The sequence below is a fragment of the Dryobates pubescens genome, chromosome 22 (assembly GCF_014839835.1).
Source record: "Dryobates pubescens isolate bDryPub1 chromosome 22, bDryPub1.pri, whole genome shotgun sequence".
In the NCBI taxonomy this organism is placed as follows: Eukaryota; Metazoa; Chordata; class Aves; order Piciformes; family Picidae; genus Dryobates; species Dryobates pubescens.
In genome coordinates this window covers 18,993,411-19,020,425 of record NC_071633.1, presented here as the reverse complement: position 1 = coordinate 19,020,425, position 27,015 = coordinate 18,993,411, and the positions used below count along the sequence as shown (strand labels likewise).

Below are 27,015 nucleotides of genomic sequence, written 5' to 3'. Positions count from 1 at the left end.
CAAAGTGGGGGTTGGGCTCTTCTCCCTAGTCTCAGGTCATACCAGGAGAGGAAAGGGCCTGAAATTGTGCCAGGGGAGGTTCAGGTTGGAGATTAGGGAAAAAACTCTCTGCTGCATGAGTGGTCAGGGATTGGAACAGGCTGCCCAGGGAGGTGGTGGAGTCCCCATCCCTGGAGGTGTTCTAGATTCACAGGATTATTCCAAGACCTCCAGTGGTGGGTGTATAGCCAAGCAGGGCTTTCTGTGGTAGGTTCAACACCTGGACCCTGGGAGTGGTGCTCCTTTTACAGCCTTTTGGTGGGGGCAGTCTCTCCAAATCACCAGGAGAGGTATGCAGGGGGAGGTGTGCACAGAGGGCTGCTGTTGGTCTTCCCACGGTGCTGTCGTAGTGGTTTTAAGAGAGGGAGCTCCTGTTACCTCTTTTCATCGTTAAACCCTTCTGCCAGGCCAGCAGCTCTCCATGGGGGCTGCTGAAGGCCATCACAACCACCCCCCTGTCTGTTCAGAGCAGGCAGTGTCAGACCTCGTTGAGACAAGGGTCATGAAGGGCTGCCAGCCCTGCCCTGCCACATGCATTGCTTCCAGCCAGCAGAGGACTGGGCTGGCACACCTCTCCAACAGGTCCACGGCCTCCTTGTGCTGGGGGCTCCAGAGCTGGACACAGGACTCCAGGTGGGGCAGGACTGACTTGCAGCCTCTAATCTTACATGGTGAGGAACTACAGTGCCTGTGCCCATCTGTTTTGCCATGTGCTAATGAACGTTATTCTTAGACGGTGCTGTTGTCCCAGACTCCTGTGGCAGGAAGTCACTTGTACTGGCAGCGCAGGAGGCATTGTGTGGGTGTCTTCCAGCTTGTCAGTAGTCACAAAGCTGTTTCAAGTCATCTTGCCAAAGCTGCAATTCCAGGGCTCTAGCAGCAGTAGTGGAGCGCTTGTGCCTGATGGTCCTGTGCCGTGCGTGGCCCGAGTGAGCTGCGGTGCTGGGTGGCAGGGGTCACAGCTCGGGGGAGCCACTGCTTGTGCAGCACAGGGGTGAGTCTGCAGCGGGGAGCCCCCAGCTCGGCACACTGGGCTGCAGCAGCTGCCTGTGAACCGAGAGGCAGGCTCGAGTGCTGGGTCTGTCGCTTCTTATCTCCTCCACCTTTGTCTGCCAATTATCCTCCTTTGGCATTTAGAGGGGAATGCTGCTGTAAGCTGTACACAGAGCCTGGGACTGCTCAGCTAAGAAGAGGCTGAATTGCATGTCTTAAAAGAAGGGTTTTCCCTTTTCTTCTTTCTTGGTTTGGATCTGTGCCAGGCTGTAGTGCTAGGACTGTCTCTGTTGTTGAGGCTGATGGAGAAGCAGCTCAGGTGGAAAATGACCAAGAGAAGCCTCTAGAAGTAGGAAATTCTCCTTTACAGCAGAACTGGTAAATCCTTCTTCTGCAGATCAAACCCCATGGAGATCGTAGTTTCTTTTGCTTCTTGTTTAATTGCAAAGCACTTAGGCCAGACAGATGTGTTGAAATGCTGAAGAACTGGGAGTATAGAAAATTAGCTTCTCAACAGCAATCATGCCTCCACACCTCTTTAAAAATCAGAGCTGGTGGAGCAGCAGAGGAGCCTGAACCACAGTGGTCAGTGGTATAGAGCACATATCACAAGGGTCCTGCACCTTGTTTCTCCAGTTTGGAGAAAGCCTGGCTGCTCTCAGCCCCTGCTCCTGGGTGGGTGCATCTTGCTGTCTCTTGGATAATGTCACAGAGTAAAGCTCATGATGAAATGAGAGGAGGAGACCTGGAATCCACACCTGCTGACTCTGCAGTGTATAAGCATTGAGGCAAGGCTGCACTAAGCAGTTTTGTTTCTCTTTGGCTGTGAGCCCCCCCACATCTCCCAGCAAACTCTAGATCCTGCTTCTGCATAGCCACCATCCCAGCAGAAAAATCTGTTTGCTCTTCCACCCTGCAGACAAGTTGGACCTCTTCTCCATGTTCAACATTGTGTCTCACACATGTTCTTAGAATCATAGAGTTGTTAGGGTTGGAAGGGACCTCAAGGATCATCCAGCTCCAACCCCCCTGCCATGGGCAGGGACACCTCACACTAGATCAGGTTGCTCACAGCCACATCCAGCCTGGTCTTGAAAGTCTCCAGGGAGGCTTCCACCACCTCCCTGGGCCACCTGTTCCAGTGTCTCACCATCCTCATGGAGAAGAACTTCTTCCTTCTCTCAGCAAGTCACCACTTCCTTACCTTCCTCCTTTTCCCACCGTCAGTTGCCAGCTGGTCTTTATCTCAGGTAGTCCATTAGTTGCCCGGGGTGGGGGGGTGGCCAGTGTGTTGTAAAAGTGGCATGAAAAGCATTTGGCACAGATGACTGGGTTTTAGTTGTGATTATTTATTCAATTGGTGCTGCCATTTTCAGAAACAGAGGAGAAAACCCAAAGCCCTGCAAATGATTCCCCATGGCTTAGCGCAATAAAAGACACCTCGCAGCTGTCCTTTCAGACAGGGCTGCTGCAGGTCTGTAAGAGCAAACCAAACACAAAAGGTAAAGGATACAGAGGAGGAGAGGGGGAATAAAGGGATACCAGCAGAGGATTAAAACCAAGATCCAGATTTCATTGTATTTATCTCTTTTATGAGGTTCCTACCATCAAGGGATCCCTTTTGTGTTCTTGGCACATTGGAAAGGTGAATGAAAATTGCCATGTCATTTACACAGGAGTTCTGCTTGAAACAAATGAAACTCCTGTTTTCCAGGCAGCAAGCAAGCCTCCTACCACAGGGCACAGGGAAACTTCTCTCAGCAAGCACTGTGAAATCCTTAGTCCAGCTTCCCAGGTTATTTCAATTCATCATGCCCCAAATTAGTCTTTTTTCTTTCTTTGAGGAATAACAACACCATCAAAGCAGGTTATTATAATTACCACTTACTTTGAAAGTCTCTGGAACCCAGGGGTATCTTGCAGCTCAGTGAGTGGTGTTCCATCTTCTTTCCTGCTTTTGGACAGCACAGCCTCTGATGGACAGCACAGCAGTTCCACAGCTTTAAAACAACAACAACTGCAATAATAATAATGGCCCTTTAAAAAGCTCTTTTGTTTTAACTAGCTCTAGCACATGCATAGTTTCTTCAACTTCATGCATTTATTTATTTGAAAGTAAAGAGAAAGCGATGGATTAAAAGATGTGGTGAATAGAAAAGTTAATCCCTGATTGTTTTCATCCAGCCTGCAGCTGTCTGCGAGTAAATGAGCACAGCAGATCTAGGAAGCATTTGCTGCACAGAATTTGCTGTGGCTTCCATAGGATGGAGGTACAAAAAATCAATCATAAATGTGAGACTGGAGCTTTCATTAGACACAGATATGCAGATATTAAGCATGTTGCAGGCTGATAATCCTTTGCCTTGGATAACCTATTTTTAAATCGCTCGCTCTCTCTTTTTTTTTCCCCCCTGCCTTTGGTTCTTTGTGCTGAGATGCATTTTCAGATGGATTAAATGACATGGGTTGTTCTTCTTCGAGTGAACAAGGTTTGTTTTGTGTTGTGCCTCTTGTCCTTCGGCAGCTCTGCAGCTAGCAGTGACAGGATCCCTTTCTGGTTTATTTTCATCTGCTCTTTGCTTTGGGAAGATGAAGCCCTGGGAGCCGGCGTGCGAGTTGGGGTAGCTGATTAGCGGAGTAACTAAGGCTTGGATACTGTTGCTAGGCTTCAAGTCAGAGTTCCTGTATGCCTCTATAATTATGCAGAGATGTGTGTATGTGATGGTTTGTGCTTGCACAGGGATTTCTTGATTATTTTATATTTCAACCCCCCTTAATTTGATGTTGGGAAATCTGCTCAGCCCTTGCAACCTGCGCCCTGCCAATTGCGTCTTGAACCCGAGGTTTTCCGCTCGTTAGCAGAAGTATTTATTTGGGCTGGAACTGTGCCTGTGAACGTCTTCAAATGTGCATTTTATTGTCAAACAAGCAGAACAGGTCTTTCAAAGCAGGAGGATATTAGTTGGTTTGGGGTAAAATTGCTTTTCTAACCCGTTTTCTGTAATTAGATCAGAGTGATTGAGGTCAGCACTCGTGGTTTTTCCGGCTGCAAGTGTCTCTGTGAAGTGCTAGCCAGCCCGATGAATATTCTGTTTGCTTACTTACTGGTTTTGGGGGAGCCATGCAGGAGATTTTGATAAAGCAAATGCCTGCAGAATGCTTCTCAAGTTTAGGGGAAATCATGTCTGGAAAGAGAAAGGCAGCACCGAGAAAGGGCAGCAAACCTAAAGACTTAAACCTACGCAGCTGCCGGCAGGACGCGAGGTCTTTGCGCTGTTTCTGTGCCACGTTGCTTAATGGAAGCTGAAGGGATGCCAGGGTGTGGCACAGCCTGTTTGTCACTTGAACCCGGGTAACATGAACCTGTTTCAGGTGGCAGTGGGCATTTGAAGGTGGAAACAGGATGAGGTTGGTGTAGGCAGGATGGCAAAGAGACCGAGCTCTCAGCTGCCCACGTTTTGAATGAACGTTCTGTGGTGCATTCTCCCCTCCCTGCCTTCCCCTTTGCTGTTTCTTTCAAACACCTCTGCTAAGCTAAGCTTTGTTTCTCCTGTCTGTAGGAAAAACCCCAAAGCTTCACATTAGTGACTTTGGGTCTTTAATTGGTATGAAAAGAGTTTGTTGCTGTTATTTATCTGTTGGTTTGCTGTTTTGTCTCTGGAGAGTTGCAAGGAGTAGGACCTCAGATGCTCAGCCTTGCCTTGGAAAACTGGGAATTGTGCTCTGGTAATGTAATTACAGCCCAGAATGTAGGACAGAGCTTGAAAAACTCAGAGCCCTTCTCTTTCACCCTTTGATCACAAGGCCTTTTTTCCCTTTCCCCCGCTCCCTGTGTGTGTATTAGTAGCAGCCTGGGCAGTAAGTGGGTTTGTCTCAGAGTTTCAAGCCCCTTTTCAGAAGCTGTTTATTCCTGTTGCCCTTTGAAGTTGGGTGCATTCTGTGCCTGGAACCTGGGCCTGCCTGTGGAGTGGTGCAGCAAATCACCTGGGGATTCCTTAGGCTGGTTTGAAATGTTGAGTAGGAAAGGAGGTAGAGAGCTGATGACACCTGACTGCTGAGCTCAGTGCAGTAGGTTTCTGCATGATTTGGCCTGGTTTTGTCAAGCAGTCTGTAAACCAGCCCTGCCAGCTGCCAGGTAGGCAGCAATTGCCACAGCTACTCCTCTTCAGAGTTTATTTTGCAGCCTGGCCGAGAACCACCTTGTAATTGAGCCCAAAGTGAACAACTGGAGGAAGCTCAGCTCATCTCCAGCATCCTCGAGTTAGCTGTGATCTCAGGCAGGAGCTCTGTGGTCAGAGCAGTAGGTGCAGGTCACACAGAGCTCATTTGCTTATCCCCTAAAGGTGTCTGAGATGTTTGGGAAGGGTGGAAATGAAGGGCAAATTGGTTTGTGTTTGGGTCTTACACCCAAATTGAGTCATTGAGTGGATTGCCCTGTCTTCCAAAATTCTGGTGAAGTACCCAAGAGGATAATGCCATGGAGCTGAAGAGGCAGCTCAAGGGGCATGGTGTGAGCAGAGAGCAGTGCAAGTGCCCCAGAACTCAAGTGCTGACATTTTGAACTCCTATTGCAGCCAGACTGGGACTTGGGGCAATGATTTTGGATTATTGCTTGTGAGTGAGATTCCCAACGGTGTTCAACCTGCTGGTTGGATCCTCCTATCCCTGTAGCTCCCCTTGTAGTTGCTGAAAGGGGTCAGCAGATGATCCAGCCCTTGGGAGTCCCCTTCTCAATTCAGTCTGTGACATGGTCCCTGGTCCTGCACCAGGGTCCCCTTCAGGGGGCAAGGGCAGGAACTGGAATAAATTGAGGAGATGAATTAGGCCAAGGGGGTGTGAAAAGACAGTTTGGGGTTTCTATGGACTTAACATTTGTTCAGTCATCTCCAGCTCAGTTTTGTAGGTCACAGATCATAACACTGGAAGGGGTTTATATGCTCACACTGTCGGAACCTCTCCGTGGTGCAGATTACAGAATTGAGCCTAATTCCTGCTTGGGCTGGATTATAACTAGAGGAAGCATTTGGTCTTGTTAAAGACCTGTGAGAATGGAAATAGGATTTGGAAAATTGTATTGTGAGATTCTGATGGGTCTGGACCCATCTGTTAATTGTTCTGGAGTTGATTACCCCTTCATTAAACACATTTCTCTTGTTCCTGATACCAGCTGGTCTGTCTGCAGCCACTGGACCCTGCAGAGGGCTGAGCCTTTGTGGTGTCTGTGCCCATGATTCTCTTCCAAACCCAGTCCCTCCCGAGTGTCAAGGGGCTGCTTCCAGCTATTAGAGAGATGTAAAACTTGAGTGGAGGTCTGCACTGAGTATGAGAAGCTGCCCTGGGCTCTGTGGGGTGTATTGCCATTCAGCAGCATTATCCTAATTGCCTTGCTGCTGACTTTGTTTTGTTCTGCATCCACTAAAATCTGTGTCCCCAGACTGTCTGCTGCAGGGCTTTTCCTAGGAGAGTACATGCTTGGGAAGGATGTGACCAGTGCTTTTCACTCATGAGATGTATAGGATCACAGGGTGCTAGGGGCTGGAAGGGACCTCCAGAGATCAAGTCCAACCCCCCTGCCAGAGCAGGACCATAGAACCCAGCACAGGTCACACAGGAATGCATCCAGATGGGTCTTGAATGTCTCCAGAGAAGGAGACTCCACAACCCCTCTGGGCAGCCTGTTCCAGTGCTCTGTGATCCTCACAGTGCAGAAGTTCCTCCTGATGTTGAGGTGGAACCTCCTGTGCTGGAGTTTATATCTATTGCTCCTTGTCCTATCCCAGGGTGCAACTGAGCAGAGCCTGTCCCCTCCCTCTTGACCCTCAGCCCTCAGATATCTATAAACATTTATTAAATAGGTCTCAGTGAAGGAAACAGAAGGGTTTGGTTGGCAGTGGTTTGGATGTTAGAGGTTCCATACCTAGTCAGATAAGGCTGGGAGCCTCCAGTGCAGCTCTGAGGTTTGAGACAGCCCAAGAAGGGTTTCTGCAGAAGATGAATTGTTTGAAGTGTCTCACAGAGAGCTGCAGCGTTCCTGAAAAGCTGATGTATGCTCTTGGAAACATCTTTCAACATGAGCCTTGAGCTCTCTAAGGTTGTGTCAAATGCTCTGTGGGATGTCAAGCAGTGGCACAGTGAAGCCAGGTCAAAAATAGAGGTAGGACAGATGCAGAAATAGATGTGTGCAGAATCCCATGGCTTTCTGCTTCTCCCAGTTACAGGGCTGAGAACACAAAGAGATGAAAGAACATGAAATAGGTGCCAGAGTTAAAAAAGGAAAGGGTGAAATAGAGATTGATGGCAATAGTCAGGGATGCTTCCTGAGGGGAAAGTCCTGTGCTTCCCACAGGAAATACAGAGAAACACCACCAAAAAAAGAAAGAGAAGGAGAAAAGAAAGGCTGAATGGGATGTCAGCCTTGATGCTGAGCACTGCAGCACTCCATCACAAGGCTTTTTGTGCACCCAGTCCTGTCCTGTATGCAGGGAGCTGACAGAGCTAGGACTGGAGGCTCAAGGGCAGGTTGGTGACTTGGGGACAGGTGGACTTCTGTGTGGCAGTGCTGATCTTAATTGTTGCAGTGTGGAAAAGAACAGGGTTCACTGACACTGGCATTTGGGGAAAGGACCATCTTCCATGGACTGGTTGGATCTGGGTGAGGGTAGGAGTCCTCACCCCTGGAGGTGTTCAAAACCTCTGCAGACATGGTCCTTTGGGACATGGCTTAGCGGGCACAGTGGCGCTGGGCTGATGGTTGGACTCAGTTCTCTCAGAGGTCCTTTCCATCTGAAGTGTGCTTCTGTAGCCATCAAAGGCAGCAGCAGCTTGGTTATGTTATCCATCATATAAACCAGGTATTGGCATGACTAAGAATTTCTGCAGGAATACAAAGCCAGGCTTTAGTCTGAGCTCAGGGACTGCCTGGATGATGTTTGCCTTTCAGATGGCTACAAAAAAACCTCTTTTCAGTGATTGCTGCTATCGTCCATTTCAAACAGGCTTGTTCCACTCTGACTCCCTTGCTTGGAACTCCTCTTTCTATTGTGCTACGTTTATATTTATCTCATTTTTTTACCAGCTAAACATTCTGGTTTTCTTCCCCACCAGGTTGTTTATCCAAATTGAGTTGATGTTATGTTTTCCCTTGTATTTACTGTGGGATCTGGGACTTCTCTGAAGCAATTTGTTTTGCGTATCCTGTGAATAATCTGCTTTTCATACCAAGGTGGAAATGCCAGCCTCTTAGTGCAGGCTGATCTTGTGAAAATGCATTCCCTTGCAAAGGAAATGGTACCCTCAGAGAGGACCATTTGTTGTCAAATTATAGCTGAGGCTTGATGAAGGGCTAGGCTTTGAAGCACGCTGCTTTATGGGAGTGTAATGCTTCACACTGGATTTCACACTGGTGGCAATCTTCACTCCATTTATAGCTCAGTCTCCTGGGCTGTGTCTGAGCTGACAGCCTTTCCCTTGGAGTGCAGGATAAGCTCTGGCTTTCTGCAGTCAAGGTTCTGTCACACTGTGGAAGATGTCTCGGAGTAAACACTTTCCAAGTATTTAACTCGCAGCCTTAGGATCTTGGACAGAGCTCCCAGGGGAGTCTGAGGCCACTGAAACTCCCTGAACCACTTCTGTCATTCCTTCTGTTTTGAAGAGCTGCTGTTGGGAGATGATCATTTTGTTCCCTTCTGTTTCACTGCCAGATGTCCACTTCATTGACACACACAAAGTTTCAGATGATTTTCCCCTGTTTTGTGGTTGTAAGGGCAGTGGATGTGGGAAGATGTTTTGTTTGCTGGCTGGCCTGGCTCTCTCCAGTGCAAGCAGTGGTCCTAAAGCCTGTCCATGTTTGTCATAGGGACTGGGCTTTAAGGGCATCAGAGAAATCATTACCTTGGACTTTGAGTGCTTTGTGTTTGGCACTGTGTGCTTGCAGAAACAGCTGGAAATGTAAACTACTCCTGAAGATAGTAATGGGAGACCGTTTAGGGGTGGCACACGTGGTTAAGGGAGGGCAAATTACCTTTCCTCAGCTCCTAAGCTAAGCAATTCAAGTCTGCAGTTACTGGCCTGTCCAAACCTGGGGCTGTGTTTGGTTGTAACTATAGGTGTGAATGCAAATAGATCAGCTGCTTGCAGAATGAGCTTTTGCTCTGCAGCAAGACATTTCTTATGGAGGTGTGGAAATCCATGTGCTCTGTTCTCTGTCCACTGTGGCTGAAATAATTGCTCAGAGTCTTTTTTCCTAACAGGCAGAATTAGGGTAGCACCTTGGCTCAGGAGAGGTTGCAGAGTAAATGCTGTCCTGCAGAGTGGCTGTAATTGGGTGAAATCCATGCTTGAATGAAAGCCACAGAGGATTTATTGACTTGAAGACCCACAGCATTAAGTTTGCATTGTTTGTGTGTGTAGGAGGATCTCTGCTTTTCTCTTAATTAGGTATTTCTGCTAACTCCAGCAGGCTAGGACTTCAGTACCCTAGTAAAGATACCAGCCTGAAACTGTCATCCTAGTTGGCTGCCTTTCAGAAGCAAGGAAATATTGAATGCCCAGATTTTGTTCCTCCCCCTGAAGCAGTCTCTTAAAACCCTCTCCTATTACTTGATAAATTTTATTCTTTCTCTCTCTCTCTCTAATCTTTTGTAGCTTTTCCTACTTGGGAAACTGCCTCTTGTGTCTCTTTGAAACATCTGAGATGGCAAAATTTGCCATAAAGCCTGTGATGTGTTTGCAGTTTTAAATGTGCCTTATCAAATCTATAATTTAACACAAATCATTTATTTATCCCGAGGAAATTATTTGTTGCTCCTGAAAACAAACAGAAGGCCTTCCAAGGGCAGGCTGTCAGCTTGCTGGTTGGTGTGCTGAGTCTCTCTGACAGCCAGCCCCCAGCCTTGCTGGCACTGCAGGCATTGAAGGGGGGTGTGTGTGTGTGTGCTTTTTGCCCTGAGGAAGTGAATTGTTTCCCTGTGCACAGCTGCTGCTCTTCCTGCACAGCCCTCCCGTGTGAGGGGTCCTGCAGAGAGGAGAGGCCCAGGGGCCCCCAGCCCACAGAGACTCACCAGACCTGCTGTTGTAGAGCCTGGTCCTGGCTCAGCCTTTGCCTTCCAAAGGAAATCACAGAATCACCAAGGTTGGAACTCAAAGCTCGTCAAGTCCAACCTGTCACCACAGACCTCATGACTAAACCATGGCACCAAGTGCCACGTCCAGTCCCCTCTTGAACACCTCCAGGGATGGGGACTCCACCACCTCCCTGGGCAGCACACCCCAATGGCTAACAACTCCATCTGTGAAGAACTTTCTCCTCACCTCCAGCCTAAACCTCCCCTGGCACAGCTTGAGACTGTGTCCTCTTGTTCTGGTGCTGCTTGCCTGGGAGAAGAGACCAACTCCCACCTGGCTACAACCTCCCTCCAGGTAGCTGTAGACAGCAATAAAGTCTCCCCTGAGCCTCTTCTCCAGGCTAAGCAACCCCAGCTCCCTCAGCCTCTCCTCACAGGGCTGTGCTCCAGACCCCTCCCCAGCCTCGTTGCCCTTCTCTGGACACATTCAAGTGTCTCAATGTCCTTCTTAAGCTGAGGGGCCCAATCCAATCCCTCCTGCACAAGGACAACCTTGCAGTGCTTGCCCAGATGCCTGGGGTCACACCTTGAAGCAGTCAGAAGAGGCTGTGAGTCCAGAGGAATTTGGGTGTTAGTCCCAATTTATCCTTACCCTGCTTTTGAAGGCTAAGCTTTTCATTTTGGGTCAGAGCATGGTTTATCTTGCCAGCTTCATTAACACTCTGGAGAATGCCAGGTGCTAAAGAGCTCTATTTCTGCTGCACAGATCAAGTGTGTCTGCTTCCTTGTGGCCTATTTTTACATATTTCTTCCTTCCACGACTAGGAAAAGCTGCGAGGGGAACAAAGAGATTGCAAATAGCCAGAGAAAACTGCTGTGATGTTATTACAGGGGAAGAAAGGGAAGGATGTATCTGTGAGACTCCCTTTCTGAGAGGGCAGGGGATTAAAATGGAAGGCAGGAAATGATGCATTATAAACCCAAATAAAATAGCCAGTGGGATAGTGCTCTCTGCTAGCTGTGTTTCATCAGGCAATTGACTGCTTCCAGATAATTCTCTGCACAGTGCTGTTTAGGCCTTTGAATAAAGGATTCTCAAGTATCAGTGACTCAGAAATGTTCTTCTTTAGCCACAGGTATTCCAAACATTCTTGGTTAGAGTTCCATATGAAGCAGTTACCAGCAGAAGGATGTTGAGGACTCTTTCTCCCCAGCATATGGTCAGGCTGGAGAAGAGAAGGCTCCAGGGAGACCTCAGAGCAGCCTTCCAGTATTCGAAGAGGGCTACAGGAGAGCTGGAGAGGGACTCTTCATGCAGGCATGGGAGAGGGGGGCTGGCTTCAAGCTGGAGGAAGCTGAATGAGACATTAGGAAGGAATTATTCTTCTCCCTGAGGGTGGTGAGGCACTGGAACTTGTTGAGGAGAGGTGTTGTGGAGGTTCCAAGCCTGGAAGTGTTCAAAGCCAGGCTGGATGATGGCTGCTGACTGGGCTGGAGGGAGCTTGGAGGGAGGAAGGGGGATGCTCAGTTACTTTGGGCAGAAGCCATCAGCCAATGCAGGGAGTCTGAAGCAACCTAGCTCAAAGGGCAAGGACTGGGATCTTGCTGTGTGGTAGCTGATGGAGAGTTGATACTTATGGGGTGGAAAGCCAGGGAAACAGCAGAGAACCACTTGGGATGCCTTCCATTAAGGCAAATAAAGTTCCCAAGACTAAGCTGACTAAATGGTTTCAGTTCTTCAGCTGTGCAATCAAACATGACTTCTGCCATGTCCAGGAGTTTGGAGGGGGTAACAGTTCCTAGGAACTTTCTGATGGTGTGGTGGACTTGATGCCATGACCTTCCCCAGCAGCAGTGGGGTTTGCTCATTGCCTGGCTTTCATTTTCTTATTTCTGCAAGATCAGTGACAGACTTATCCAAAACACAGGGGTGGAGGATTTGAAGGTTCCCCTTTCTGAAGGCTTTTCCTTTGCTGGAAGTTAAAGTCATGGAATGCCTGTTAGGAAGCCTGGGGTATTGCAGTGGTTTGGAGAGCAGGGTCCCCTCCTGGGGCAATGCTCTGGTTGCTGTGGTGCTGTGGTGCTGTGTTCTAAATGCTCTGCCACAGCATCCTGCAGGTGCCCACAGTGCCCTCTGCACCTTCCTCTTCACCAGGCTCCTGCCTGACACCCCTGGCTACCACCAGAGAATCAGCTGCAGTTTATTTGGTGCCAGCTGATGAGGGAATTAGTTCAGTGGCTGGGGGAAGATTCTCTGTTGTTATGCAAGTGACACATCGTGCTCTGCACTAAGGAAGTGTAAATCTGGGTAAAACCCACAGAAATTAGTATGGATTTAGGCTACTGCCTTATCTTGGGGTGTGTTTGGGTTGTCTCTTGGAAAAGAAAGAAAGAAACAAACAAAACCAACAAAATCTATTAAGTCTTTTCCTGGCAGCTGGTGGCCTGTGTCCTATGCCTCTGCAGATTAACAGAGAGCCCTGCTTCTCCTCTGGGCTGCATACTGTCCAAGGGTCTAGGTTGGGACTTCAAAAAGGCCTTTAAAACCCAAGACCCACAGCTGGGTTAGGTTCAGCATTTAGTTAAGGACATGTCCTGGACATAGGGAGATCAAACTGGGAGTGCTCCTGCTAGCCAAATGTTTGTGCTTGTGGTGGGTTGAGATTTCCCCCACCCCTCCAACATTAACTTTGCCAGACCAGCTCAGCTGGAAGCAAATGAAGTTGTATTTACAGGCAGAACTACAATCTACAAGGAATGTAATCAATCTGTGCAGAATATCCAGGACTTACCATATTTACAATTAACAAACAACACAAAACTCCCCCTGGTCAAAGAGCAGGAGAGCTGTGCCTCTGCCCCCACACCCCCTGCTCAAAAGGGAGAAAGTAGTGGTTAGACTTCACCAAAACAACGCAGCCAAGGTCAAGCAGAAGCAGATTAGCCTCCCTCCAGAGCACAAAGCAAGCAGAGAGAAGGAAGATTGTTACAGAATAGAATCAACCAGGTTGGAAAAGATCTCAGAGATCATCAAGTCCAACCTATCACCTAACACCATCTCATCAACTAAACCATGGCACCAAGTGCCTTATTCAGGCTCTTCTTAAACATCTCCAGTGATGGTGACTCTACCACCTCCCTGTGCAGCACATCCCAATGGCCAATCTCTCCTTCTGGGAAGAACTTCTTCCTAGCATCCAGCCTAAACCTCCCCTGGCACAGCTTGAGACTGTGTCCTCTTGTTCTGGTGCTGCTTGCCTGGGAGAAGAGACCAACTCCCACCTGGCTACAACCTCCCTTCAGGTAGTTGTAGGCAGCAATGAGGTCTCCCCTGAGCCTCCTCTTCTCCAGGCTAAGCAACCCCAGCTCCCTCAGCCTTTCCCCACAGGGCTGTGCTCCAGACCCCTCCCCAGCCTCGGTGCCCTTCTCTGGACACAGGCAATCCTATAGCCGATATTTCTCCAATGAAACCGTTCAGAATAATCTTTGCTTTTCCTTTTCACACCCAGCAGTCATTTATTTATGTTTTCCTGCTTTTCTGCTCGGAATCTGGAGCAACACTTCAGAGGCACGGCCTGAAACTCCCCCCAGTGCCGCTGCAGCGTGCGGTCCCCAGCGCCGCCGAAGCGCTCTGCAGGGCACTGGGCTCCCAGGGAGGAGCAGCAGCGATGCCGCTTCTGGAGTGCGAACTCAGTGACGTAAGCTTCCCAGCCAGCTCCCACAGCTTACCCCAGCATATGGCTGAGACACTTGGGTACCATCCCCACCACAACAGCCTCTCCTTTTAGAATGGCCTTTGCTGCTCACAGATGAATTGGTTTTGTCATCTGCTGCTTTTTTCCTTCTATTATTTTTTTTTTACAGTAAAGATTTTGGGGAATTTTTGCTTCCCCCCCCCCCCAGTGTTTTAATAATCATGCTCAAGTCCATTAAGCTTTCTAGAAACTAGAAGGAAATAGGAAAACAATGAGTCATTAAAATACATGTTGTGGAGGATTAAATTCTCTGCTCTGGTTGAATTGCTTCCAGGCAATGAGGAGAAGTCAGCCAAGAGATTTGCTTAAGGAAGCCTTGGAATTTTAGGTTGGGTTGGGGGTTTTATTGGGTGGTTTGTTTTGTCTTTTGGTGGCTGGTGTTGGTGGTGTTGTTGTGGGGTTTTTGTTGTGTTTGGGGCTGCTTTTCTTTGGGTTGGGTTTTGGTGGATTGGGTGTGTGTTTGTTGGGGATTTTTTGGTAAATATCCTTAAAATTGGACTTTGGAAGTACCATAGAAACATAGAATGGTTTGGTTTGGAAGGGACCTTTACAAGATGATTTAGTTCCAACCTCCTGCCATGAGCAAAGAAACTTCCTACTAGACCAGGTCCCTGCTGTGAGCAAGGGCATCTCCTCCTAGGCCAGGCTGCTAGAAGTCATCCAAGTGATCTCAGCTAGGTGAGAGGTGGCTGTGCTGGCAGGGGTGAGCAGAGGGTGGTGCTTGTGGGTGGCACTGGGGTTGAGGTCAACTCCTTTGACCATCAGTGGTAAAATAAGGCAGGTTTCTGCACTCCTCCGTGAGTCCTTGCCACTCCAGATCAGCATTTTATGAAGCAGTTTCCATGAGCAGAGCTCTTTAAAGAGTTGAGATGCTGGAGTCCAGGATTTGTTTCATGGGACGTCAGGCTCATATGTGGATAGATCATTAGAGGTCATCATCAAACCACTACCAGCCTGTGCCTTACCTTCCTTCTACAGATCACTAGGTGTGGAATTAAAAGAAATGGGTTTCAGTCAGGAGTTCATGTGTGCAATAGAATCATGGAATGGCTTGGGATGGAAGAGACCTTTAAAGGCCATCTTAGTCCAACCTCTCTGCAGCAAGCAGGGATGTCCCCAGCTAGAGCAGGTGGTGTGGTGTGATTATCTTCTGACAACAGCCTGTTATGATGTGAGTTTGAAATCATTACAAAGCAAGGTTTGAAACCAGTTTCCAGAAGAGAAGTGATGCTTTTGGGGTGCAGATTTTCCTGCTGGTACCTGGAATGTCTGACATTTAGAGTTCCTTTTCGTCTCGGGCAGTGTGAGAGCCCTGGATGGAAGGGCTGCAAAAGTAGATGACTTCAACAGGGTTTTGGTGCACCTAGACAAGCCATATTTGATTGGTTTTCTCTGTTATTTCACACTTTCTAATTCCAGAGTTGGGACAAGAAGGTTTTCTGCTGTTATTTATCATTCAGTAATATCATGAGATCAGATCTAGGGCTGCCAAGAGAATTTTTGGGTTCAGCCAATTGTTGAACTAAGAAAGTGGCTGATTAAATCTGGCTGCTTTTTCTTTTGCCTTGCAAGTGTCTTGTCTGAAAAACAAACCTCAGTTCCCACTGAAATAAAAACCCTTTTGCTGGGGGGGGAAAGCTGCACTGCCTAAATATCAACAGTGTGTAATGATGGGGAGAGTTAAAGCTATTAAATGCTGATCAAGGACATTAATGCATGGAGTTTCCACTGCCTGAGTTTGCATCAATGAGAATAAATAGGGATGCAGGAAAATACTTCAGGTTTGTGTCAGTTTCCTGGGAAATTTGTCCAGGGTAATTTGTATCAGCCTGCAAAAAATGGTGCATGGCTCTGCTGCCCACATCAGCTGGTCAGGGCTGGTGTGCAGCTGCTGAACAGCTAGCTGGGCTAAAGTTTCTCACTGTGATTTAAAAATCAGTTATTTAAGTTTTCCCTTCTCTGATCTTACTGCTTGCTGCTGCATGCTCCCAGAGGTCATGACATGATTGTTATAAACTGTGGTCTAAGGACATTGCCATTGGAGCTTGCTATTGAAACTGAAGGTGGTGACAGCAACAACTGCTTTCCTCACTGGAAAAATTTATTATATGATTTTAATATTTGTCTTTATGCTTGGCTGGGGAAGAGCAGCCCCAGAGGGGATCTGGTCAGTGTTCAACAAGAGCTAAAGGGTGAGGGGCAAGAGGATGGGGCCGGACTTCTTAGTGCTGCCAGTGACAGGACAAGGGGCAGCTGCCACAGGCTGGAACCCAGGAGGTTCCATCTGAACAGAAGGAGAAACTTGTTTGGTGTGAGGGTGCTGGAGGCCTGGAGCAGGTTGCCTATAGAGGTTGTTGAGTCTCCTTCTTTGGCAAGCTTCTGACCTTAGCTGGACAATGGGATGCTGGGTGAGCTGCCGTGGGTGCCCTGCTGGAGCAGGGAGGTTGGAGTGGATGATCTACAAGGGTCTCTTCCACCCTCCACCTTGCTAGGATGCTGTGATTCTGTGACTGAAGTTTCCTAGTCAGTAGTGAGTGTAACTGTGGGCAGTGCTGCTCTGAGCACAGGCTTTTCATCAGTAAACCAGAGATCAGGTGCAGAACCACCAACCTGCTTTTGTTGTCGGGGTGAGAATCTACTCGAATGCACATCAAGAAAGGGACCTTCTGAGAGCCTGGTTGGAGGTCGGTGCTTTTGCCAGCGCTCCAGGAGCAGGACAGTTCCCAGGCTGAGCTGCAGCAGGCGCCGCAGCCGCTGCCGTCGGGGCTGGGATGCCTGCGGCAGGCTCCCGCCGGCGGCGTGGAGGAGGTTCGGGAGTTGTGAATGATCCCCGCTCCGAACTGCTTCCCCTTGCTTTGCATTTGGTTCTGAGCTGCTTAAGCACTGGTAGATTATTCCCGTGTTCCTGGTGAATAATGCATGAGGGTATGTAAGTGGCTGTTCCTTGCCTGAGTGGGCTGCAGATGAGAAGTGTCAGCTCCTCTGCAGCATTAATGTGCATTTGCTTCTCAGGTTAAAGCTGCGGAGAGCCTAGCTCTGCTTTTTTTGGGGTAACTCCTACAAGTGCCAAAATATTGGCAATGTTTGCTTTTTCTCTTCCTTCCCGTTTGAATACCTGTTATTACAATGAAAAAGTCAGTTGCCAGCTTTCCATCACAAGCTGCTTCTCCTTGGGACTCTCCAAGATTTGTCTCAAACTGCTGTACCTTACCTGCTGCTTAATGAAAACTATCAGGAACAGGGGGGTTGTGTTTGGGAGGTTTTTTGGTTGGTTGTGGGGTTTTTGTTTGTTTGTTCTATTTTCTGCCATTTACTTGCCTGACTCAGAACACTGATTCCTTCTTGCCCTTCAGCCTGTCCCAAAGGGATAATTGGGGTATCCTTTCCTGCCCCAGCAACCTGGATGCACACATAGGTGAATTTCTTATGTCTAAGATGTGCAGCGTTTCGTGTAGGGAGATCTAAACCCACATGGAATGCTGCAGTAATTGAGGCTGCACTGAGATCCACCCAGCCTCCACTTAGTAAATTAATAAGGGAAAGACCCGAGGTGGTTTTCCCACTAAGGGGCATTTCAGTATCTTTTGTGTTGTTAAGCACTTGCCTCGGCCCCTGGGGTAGGCAGATCCTATTTTCCTTTGTCAAATATCCTTTTCTATTCCAGAATGCTGGAGAACTGAAGCTCAGTGATGGTTCTTGCTGGTAGTTTGGGGCTTAGAATTATCTGTTCAAGATCGTAATCTGGTCCCCAGAGCATCCAAACTCTGCAACTTTGATGTCATGGGCCATTCAAACCAAAATATTTAACTGAAGGGGTGAAAACTTCCAGAGGTGTACCTGACTCACCAAATCCTTTGGAAAACGGGGTTTGATAGGAGAGTCCTGGGGGGAAGGATATGAAATCATGCCACTGAACTCAAGTGTCCTGTGAAATAGAGCTCCTCCAAACTGCCCGAATGTGACAGTATCCCTGGAATGTGCAGCCATCCAGCCCTGAGCTGTAGAGCAGTGTGTTTTAAAGTAGTGCTTTCCAGCTAACTGCAGGCTGATATCCTCAGATAAAAGATTGAAAGCTGTGAAACTGGAGAGGCTGCGTAGTAAACAAGGCAGCAGGTTGTGCAAATGCTTAGAAAGCAGAGAGAGTTTAATAGCTCTGATAACAGAATCCCACAGACAGTCAGAGACAGCCCTCAGAGTGTTTTAGGGATTTTATTTCCATGGTATTTGGTGTAGAGACATTGAGAGCTGCAGAGCAAATAGGTGGCAGAAAAGTACCTTGCTGGAAGGGTTGGGTTTGACTGGTGCCAGGTTGCCCAGGTTGAATTCTGGGGATTGAAAACCAAAGAGCAATGGAGAGGAAAAAGGTGAAAAACAATTTGAGGAGATGTGATTCAAGTTTGAAATAATTACAAAACATGGTCTGGAAGCTGTTTGCCAGGAAGGGAACTTCTGGTGCCATTGAGTCTGCAGTTCCAGTGCTACCAAGGCAGGGTTGAGGGGGGAGGGTGCTGGTGGTGTCTCATCCACCTCCACACAAAGTGGGGCCCTGGCTTTCCTGTGTCATTCTGAAAATGACACAGCCCTTTCATTGCTCCAGATGTATGGCTGAGATATTCCAGTCTCCCAAGCCCTCTGTCATCTTCCTCTGCCATCCTTGATCACTTGGAACATCCTTCGCTACCTCCCATTGCCTCATTTTTCATTCTTCATTTCATCTACGAAGTGGCAGCAGGGCAGGAGAAGCTGAGAGACACTGGAGCTGGCTTCCTCATCTGCTCTAAATGCTCATATTGTCCACACTTCCATTTCCCAGTCCTGCCATCAGGAGAGCTTTGCTTACATAATCTTCTGCTTTCACATTTCCCCCCCCCCCCCCCCTTAAAATCAAATTCTGACTCCTAACTTCTTTTTGATGTTGCCTTCGTTCCTTGCCCTTCTTGAAGGTTCCTGCTTCCCATATCCAAGTAGAAGTCCCTGGAATCTGTTGCTGGCAGGTAAGGGTTAATCCATGGTAATTTTTCTGTGTGGGGGCTCTAGCAGAAGGGTCTGGTTTTGGTGCTCTTATTCCCAGTGAAGGAGAATCCACAAAATACAGAGGTCTTTCAAGAGCACAGCTTTCCCATAAGGAAAGGCTTCACAGACCCATTTCTGGTGGTGCTGAATAAAGAGGGTGTCTGCTAAAGATCTGGGGCTCCAAACACCTCTGTTTGGCCTCAGAATGGATGGGATAGAGGAAGTGTTTTTAGTGTAAGATGTTAATGATTGTGACTCTCACTGTGTTCTATCCCATGCCCTTGTATCTCTGACCATCCAGCTAAGGTAGTGATTCAATGCTGTGTTCTCCACTGAGGCTGTCAGAGTGTGCTTGGGGGCTGTAATATCCTAAGATCATAGAATCAGAGAATGCTTTGGGTTGGAAGGGACCCTCAAAGGTCATCTTGTCCCTCCCCCTTACAGTGAGCAGGAACATCTCCCAACTAGATCAAGTTGCTCAGAGCCCCATCAAGCCTGACCTTGAATGTCTCTAGGGATGGGACCTCCACCACTTCTCTGAGCAGCCTGTTCCAGTGTTCTACCACCCTGGTGGTAATGAACATCCTCATTATGTCCAAAGGTGTTTGATTTGCCATGGAGGGGACTGCTCTTAGACTGTGTTCAGGTGAACTGTCTTGGCACTCCTTAGCTCCCTGACCCAGGGGCACAAAGGCACACACCAGTGCCTCCCTCCCCTTGCTCCTCTGCTGGATTTCCCATAGCTGGGAAGAAACTGCAGCATGCTCAGGTGCTTCACAACCAAATTGGAGCCATTGGGGAAGGAGGGAGGGCTGTTGGAGGTACTGCAGAGGACACCCACCATAAGGGCCAGAGCTGGGCTAAGTCTTGATGTAGCCTAATGGTAGCAAAGTAGTGTAATGGGGCAATGCAAGCAGCACCAAGCAGCTCTGCAGAGCTGCTTTTCTTCTGCCTTTGCTCACAGGAGAGACAATGATTAGCAGTAAGGCAGACAAAGCACAGCCTGTGCTGGAGGTGTTATTGACAGTAGTTTTTACATCACTTGTCTCTGAAGCACAGAGATGTGGTGCCTGATTAGCAAAGCCTCGCTCACTCTGGAGCTGCTGGAAAAGGCTTTATTTAACCGTGGGCCCCCTTCTATATGAAGACCACTGAACACCTCTTGAGCACGTCCAAACAAGGTGTTTGGAGTAGCAGATTTGTTTTCTTGTGAAGCATGGTGTTCCTGTGAGGAGTACTGGGATTTGTAGTGTCATGTCAAGGGGAAATAATGCAGAGCTGCTCCTCATCTCCCAGCTTTCTTAGGTGACTTTTCAGCTAGGATTCTGCGTACAGGCAGCCTGCTCCAGGAGGTGCCTTTAGCCTGGGGAAGCCAGTGAATGTGCAGCAGAAAAAGGACAACTTTGGTGAGACTCTGACACTGGTGTGGGCCAGCTGAGCAACTGCAAAGTGTAAGCTGTCAGGACAGCAGGTTGAGAGGGAGACTAATGTGCAGTAGGGCTGCTTTCTAAACTGGAGATGAGGATGCACGTTGCAGTAAATGACTTAGCACCAGGTTTGGTGGAGTTAGATGTTGGTGGGACTGGAGGGTCCTTTCCAGCCACAATGATTCTCTGACCCTATGATGAATGAGCTGTGAGGAGTTCTCAGAGAGCTTCTCTTCCATCCACGATCAAGTGTCATCCATTTCATTTTGCTGCCTCCTTCCCTCGAGTCCCAGCTGATCACAGGAAGCTTTCGATGCAGCTTCACTGTTTTTCTTGCTTTAAAGTTCTAATCCTAGGGGCTCTGGGGTTAAAAAAATACTAAATTAGTCTAACTGGTAAAAGTAAGATTACAGGTTGTCAGAATCAAATTATGCTGTGTTTTCTCCCATGGTTACAGCCTTTGTAATGCAATGTATGGATGTGCCATGCTCTGGTTTTATTAGGCACTGGAAATTATCTCCAGGACTGCTTAGCACTGCTTGGTTTTGTGCCATTTTCTGTTCCTGTCACAATCTGCCATGACAATTGCTTAAGAAGGAATTAGAATCTCCGGGGTTCCTAATTCATCTCCATCTTTGCCTGAGAAAAAGTTCAGGAACACACAGCATGGGGCATGACCACCTGTCTGTGACAAAGGCATTGAGAGCTGAGCTAGTTCTGCAGGCTGTGGATGTGCCACTGAGGAGGAATTTGTACAAAGTAGTTGTGGAATTTATGCAAAATACTGAAAACCAAAATGGCCAAATGGGTTACAAAGCAATGAGCAGAAGTCCCAGCCCTGCTTCTGCTGCTCTCGATCTCTGCAGCAGCTTTGAGCTGATCCAGGCTTGACCTAACTGACAGTTTAGCAGTTCCCTAAGCCCAACAAGCTGTTGTATCAGTCCTCCCTGTTTCAGGAGGCACAATGAGAGCAGTGGCATGACTGAAGCATCCCCATCACCCAGGCATCCCCAGCTGATGGACTGAGAGAGGCTCTGCTGGGGAGCTGGGGATTGATTAATGCAGCTTTGAGCCACCCCCCGCTCCATGAAGCAGCGCAGAACTTTGCCTCGAGTTCATTTTGCACAATTGCTTTCAGTGCTCACATGACCAAAGTCTAACCCAATTAAAGAGCTGAGCCTTTCAGAAGCTAATGAAGGCACAGTTTCATAACCAAGCATTTGAGCAACTTGCACCACTCTCGAATCCTTGTCACTTATTGAAAGCAACTGACAGCTTTCCAGCCGGGGCTTCAAGGCTGCCAGCTGCCTTTTGTGTCCTCAGAGGCCTCTCACTGTGTGTGAGGGAGGTCTCACCAGGATGCATCTCGTGGTATCAGAAGACATTATGCAGTGCACCCATCGGGTTGCATCATCATTGCACCCAAGGCTGCTCAGATCTTGTCTTCTCCTTACATTGAAGCTAAATGGCGAAAAACCCCAACCCCAGCAATTGAAATGGCACAAGGAGAACAAAAGGATCCCTGCGAGTGTGGCTCTCAGGCTTAGGTTTCAAAGGCTGGAGGTGGAAGGGTCTCATCACTGCTGAATACAGCAGCCCTAATGAACAGTTGTGAAATGTCAGAGCCTCAGCTTTTGTGAACCCTTAGATGTTTTCAGCTTCCAAAGGTAGCTGGAGGAATTGGATTTGCTGCAGATCTGGTGTAGTCGAATCTCGTTTTCCCCAGCTTGCTATCTTCCCCCAGCATTTTGTGTGGGTGGCTGCATCCTGTTTAGCTTCCCATATTATTCCAAGCATTTCCAGTTTCCCCTGGGACAGTTTTTGCATGTTCCAGTGCCCCTCCTAGTTCAGAATGGAAGTCAGAAACATGAGAAGCCATGACAGATTGCCAAATCAATTAATACCTAAACGCCCTGCAGTCCTCCTTTCCTGATAGTCCTTTTGTGCTTGAATGGAGACAAGGTCCAGGGCAGCAGCCAGGCTCGCACACAACTGCTGCAAGTCACAGTAGTAGGAGGGCTGCTTCTGTGGCTTTCTTAGCCATTGTTTTGGTGGCATACTACTATGTTGTGTAATTCTCTCCTCACATTTGTTTCTGGAGGGAAACAGAAGTGCCTTGCACACTAAAACAGCATCACTAAATCATTTAAAGTGGGTAGAGTCCTTCTTAGTGGCAGTTAATAATTAAAAAACGCTTTTAAGAGAGAGGCAGCTCCACAGAGACCTTTGGTGAAGACCTGAGAACCTTCTTGGAGAACTGGTGGCTCTGGCCAGTACCTGAGATTTTATTTTGGGTTGTAATGAAGTTGTCAGCTGTGACAGTTAGAGGAGGAGGATCCTCTCAGGCAGCTTGTAGTCCCCAGAGTCTTTCATATCACTTAGCAATTTCAGACCAAAATTGTCATTGCTCATTCAGATCATGAAAACATTTCCCCCTCTCTTCAGACAGTTGTTTAATCATGTAAATGCAGCTAATAACTTGAATCTGTTACTTTATCTAAGCAGTACTTTATTAGCAGGTCCAGCCTCTTGGCATGCAGTCCTCACTCTCCTGCCATGTGTGCAGGTACCTCCAGCTGGAGAAGCCAGTGCCTGGCATCTTGTTTCTCGTACGTTCAGCCCTAGGTGTGAACGGTGATCTTAGCTTGAGATTGCAAACAGCTTCATAGAATCAGAGAATTGTCAGGGTTGGAAGGGACCTCAAGGCTCAGCCAGTTCCAACCCCCCTGCCATGGCCAGGGACACCTCACACTACAGCAGGTTGCTCACAGCCACATCCAGCCTGGCTGCAAACACCTCCAGGGATGAGGCTTCCACCACCTCCCTGGGCAGCCTGTGCCAGGCTCTCACCACCCTCATGGGGAACAACTTCTTCCTCACAGCCAATCTCAATCTCCCCACTTCTACTTTTGCTCCATCCCCCCCAGTTCTATCATTCCCTGACACCCTCCAAAGTCCCTCCCCAGCTTTCTTGTAGCCCCCTTCAGATCCTGGAAGGCCACAATTAGGTCTCCTTGGAGCCTTCTCTTCTCCAGACTGCACAACCCCAACTCTCTCAGTCTGTCCTCATAGCAGAGCAGCTCCAGCCCTCTGCTCCTCCTCGTGGCCCTTCTCTGGACACCTTCCAGCACCTCCAGATCCTTTCTGTACTAGAGACTCCAGAACTGGACCCAGAGCTCCAGCTGTGGTCTCACCAGGGTGGAGCAGATGGGGAGATTCACCTCCCTCACCCTGCTGGCCACACTTCTCTTGCTGCAGCCCAGGCTCTGCTTGGCTCTCTGGCCTGCAAGTGCTCCCTGCTGGCTCCTGCTGAGCTTCTCATCCCCCAGCACCCCCAAGTCCTTTTCTTCAGGGCTGCTCTCAAGCCAGTCCCTGCCCAGCCTATATCAGTGTTTGGGGTTGCCCTGAGCCAGCTGCAGGACCTTGCACTTGGTCTTGTTGAACCTCATGAGGTTGTCATGGGCCCAGCTCTGCAGCCTGTCCAGGTCCCTCTGGACGGATCCCTTCCCTCCAGCGTGTTCATTTAGGAAGCCATGCAGAGAAAGGTGTTGCCTGAGGATGTAAAAATGTTGTATTTCCCCTGGGGAAGCAAAGTGGTTGCTATGGGACAGAAAATGATCTGCTGCTGGCTTTTCACAACTTTGTGCTGCTGGACAGAACTGGAGTATTCAAAGGACAGTGGGGGGAATAGCTGGGATTTCTTGGGGATGCTTTGGAAAGATTTTTCTGAGTAGGTCCAAATAATAAAGAAAAACAAAGCAGCAGGCATTCTTCCTTAGGGCACAATCAAATTGGTGTTTTCTCTCCAGGCCTCCCAGAGTACTGTGCAAATGAAAGAGATTTGTTTAGTTGAGGTAGCTGTGAAATACCTGTGAGGAAAAGTGCAGCCCTTTCTGAATGCTGCTTTCTCCAGGAATCAGCCAGTACAGAGGAGGAGTTGTGATTTTCCTGGCTAGCAATGTAAGGAAAAAAGCTAAGCAGTAAGTGAAAGTCCTTCCATGAATTTGATAACCCTCTTGCATGGCATTTGTTAATGAAACCACTAGAGCTCTACAGGTAGTGGATGCCTACTGCTGGAGAAAGAGATACTCTTGCCCACTTTAGGCTGTTTGTTTGACCTGGTGGTGTGCTCAGGCTCCACTGCAGTATTCATTTCAGGCTGAGATGAATGAAAAGCCCAGGCCACCCTGGCTTTCACCACGGAGCAGGTTTTCTTTGGCTTCTTGTTCTGGGAACAAGCTGCAGAAGTGGCCAAGCCCAGCAGTGCTTGCTGGGTTTTGTTCTGTGCTTGCTGCACTCAGGATTCTGTTACTTAGATGAATTACTTAGCACTTGCACTAAGTCCTTCCAAGCTTATCATGGGCACTGATTTTTTTTGTGCCCTTTGATTGCTAATGAGTAAGCTCCTTCCTAATGCTTGAGGAAAATCAGTCTGTTCTGGACTGAAACAGAAACCAAAGTTGTTTCCATTCATTTCATAACTTCATTCCCCTAGCAAGCTTGAGAACCTTAGAGATCTTGTCTCTCCAAGCAGATTTCTGTTGTAGTTATGCTTGAGATTCCCACTTAGCTGCCTGTGGCTTGCATGAATGCATGGAAGGAAATTGCTGCTTGAGGTGGTGCTGCTTTGGGCATGAATAGCTGAGAGTGTGGTCTTGCAATATGGGCAGTGTTGGTGCAACCTCCCAAATTCCCTGAGTGTTCTAGCACCTAGTGTGGAGCTAGGTAAGTCTGACTGTGCTGTTCCAAACCTTATTCTGATTGTTCCATATTTTCAGAAGTTACTGAAACCAGCAGACCCTTGAGAGAGACCATTTGCCACAGGGAGTGGCTGTGACTCTGTCCTTGGTGTGTGCTTGGACCTCTGCTTACTCGGAAACATCCATCCGTGTTTGTTGCCACTGGGATTAAATTTCCTACCTCCTTTTCCGTGTGCTTTTTTGTACTGCCTGAAACTATTCCCTAAGCACTGTCCCTCAGTAATCCTTGGATTCCTGTTTAACAACTTCAGCTCTCTTTCACAGCCTCTTTTCACCAGCTCAGTAACTTCTGGAGCGTTCCTGGAGCTCTGATGTTCTCTGCCAGGCAGTTTCCTGAGCTGTCTGTTCTTACACTCCCTTGATGTGCTGCTCTGGCTTTACTGGCCCTGTCCAGCTCTGCTAACCCAGCCTCCAGCCCATGAGGGTTCTTTTCTCTCCTCTCTTTCTCCTCCTATGTTTGCATGTCTTTTCCTTACAGTGCTCCCTGTTTCTTACCTGGCATTAAGAGCTGTGTGTTGAGGGGTTTGTTCTGTCACTGACTAAGCACCGCCTGCACTAGGTAGGTATTGAAACTGCAGGACATTGATAGATGTGAAGCAGTAATGTAAAAGCCAAGGAAATGATCGTCGGCCACAGAACCTGAGCTAGGAGGCAGCTGCTTCCCCCTCCTCCTCCTTTTCCTTTTTGTAAAGGAGGGTGACAGAATAGATAAGAAAGATCAATGGCATTTAGAGACAAAGGTTTTCCCAGCTGGAAGAGTGCTCAGCAACAACAGCCCTGACAGTTCAGCCCTTTGAGGAGCACAGCTGAAGGTGAAAATGGGTAGGTAAGGCTTAATCAGGTTTTGAAATAAAGCCCACCTTGAGGCAGAGTAAAGGAGAGAGTCTCTGTGTTTGGTGTATGATGGTTGTTTACCGCCGCAGCCCTGGTTTTCAGAAGAAGCTGTCCCTTCCTGGCAGGCAACGACCACAAATACTCATGCAGCCTCTTCCGAACTGACCTCGCAAGCTCTGGAGTGCTAAGCTGCTTGGCCCTGTAAGCTGCAGAGTCCTAAGTGGGGCAAAGCCTGCCTGTTCTTTCAGCTAATGGCCCAGTGGAGCGCTAGTTAAAAGTGAATTTCCTTGTTAATATTTGGAACCTTGTCTGTTGCAATATTGATGGTGTTGGACTAACGAGATGGAAGCTTCCTGGGCTGTGCTTCTGTCGGAGCTGAGCTCTGCAGAGTACAAGGGTCTTTCTTTCTGGCTGTGAAGTTTTCACTCTTGCTCCGCAGATTATTCCCCTCCCTCTCTGGGCCAAAGCAGCAAACTGTTTATCTGAATGTCTTTTGCTAAGCCTGGGCTGCACAGGAATGCAGGGCAACAGCAGAGGTAGGAGGAGCTGCACTGCTTCTCACAGCCTATAGATGGTAATGTCACTGGTGACCGTGATGGGCTCTGCACAGCTACCTGCCTGCCAACTTCCCTGGCCCCTGTGATCCAGGGCTGCAGCCTGATTGCTCCTCCTGGTTCTGTGCCTAGAAAAATCCATGAACTGTGATGGTTTGAAGGAATGGTAGAAGTAGTTATGAATCCTTTTATGCTGTTCTGTTCTTCTGCTTGTCCTCCATGAGGCCATTTCTACTGTCCTGTCATAGTCTGTCTTGCATAATTCAAATGTGCTTTTATTTCTTGACTGAAATTCTGGTCCCTTTAGAGTCCATAGCAGAAGGCAGACCTCCCATACTGGGACTGGGATCTAAACAGCTCTCTCTCTCTCCATTTAACCATCACTTAACCTCTAGACTGTGAGGTCCATTTCTCTTTCCCTTTCTACAACCTGTAGACTGAGAGGTCCATTTCTCTTTCCCTTTCTACAACCTGTAGACTGAGAGGTCCATTTCTCTTTCCCTTTCTACAACCTGTAGACTGTGAGGTCCATTTCTCTTTCCCTTTCTACAACCTGTAGACTGAGAGGTCCATTTCCC

General features: G+C 48.3%; 1 protein-coding gene across 4 annotated transcripts in view; it reads left to right on the top strand.

Moving 5' to 3' along the window:
* The window catches only part of SHANK2 (SH3 and multiple ankyrin repeat domains 2), a 285,486-nt gene that overhangs the window by 58,286 nt on the left and 200,185 nt on the right, over positions 1-27,015 (top strand). For 3 of the 4 annotated variants that reach the window (XM_054171739.1, XM_054171738.1, XM_054171737.1), the window contains exon 12: positions 18,793-18,843. The exons of the other annotated variant lie outside the window; for it this stretch is intronic. In XM_054171739.1, the coding sequence (XP_054027714.1) occupies positions 18,793-18,843 (51 nt within the window). The remainder of the gene's footprint in view (positions 1-18,792; positions 18,844-27,015) is intronic. 4 annotated transcript variants of the gene reach the window in all.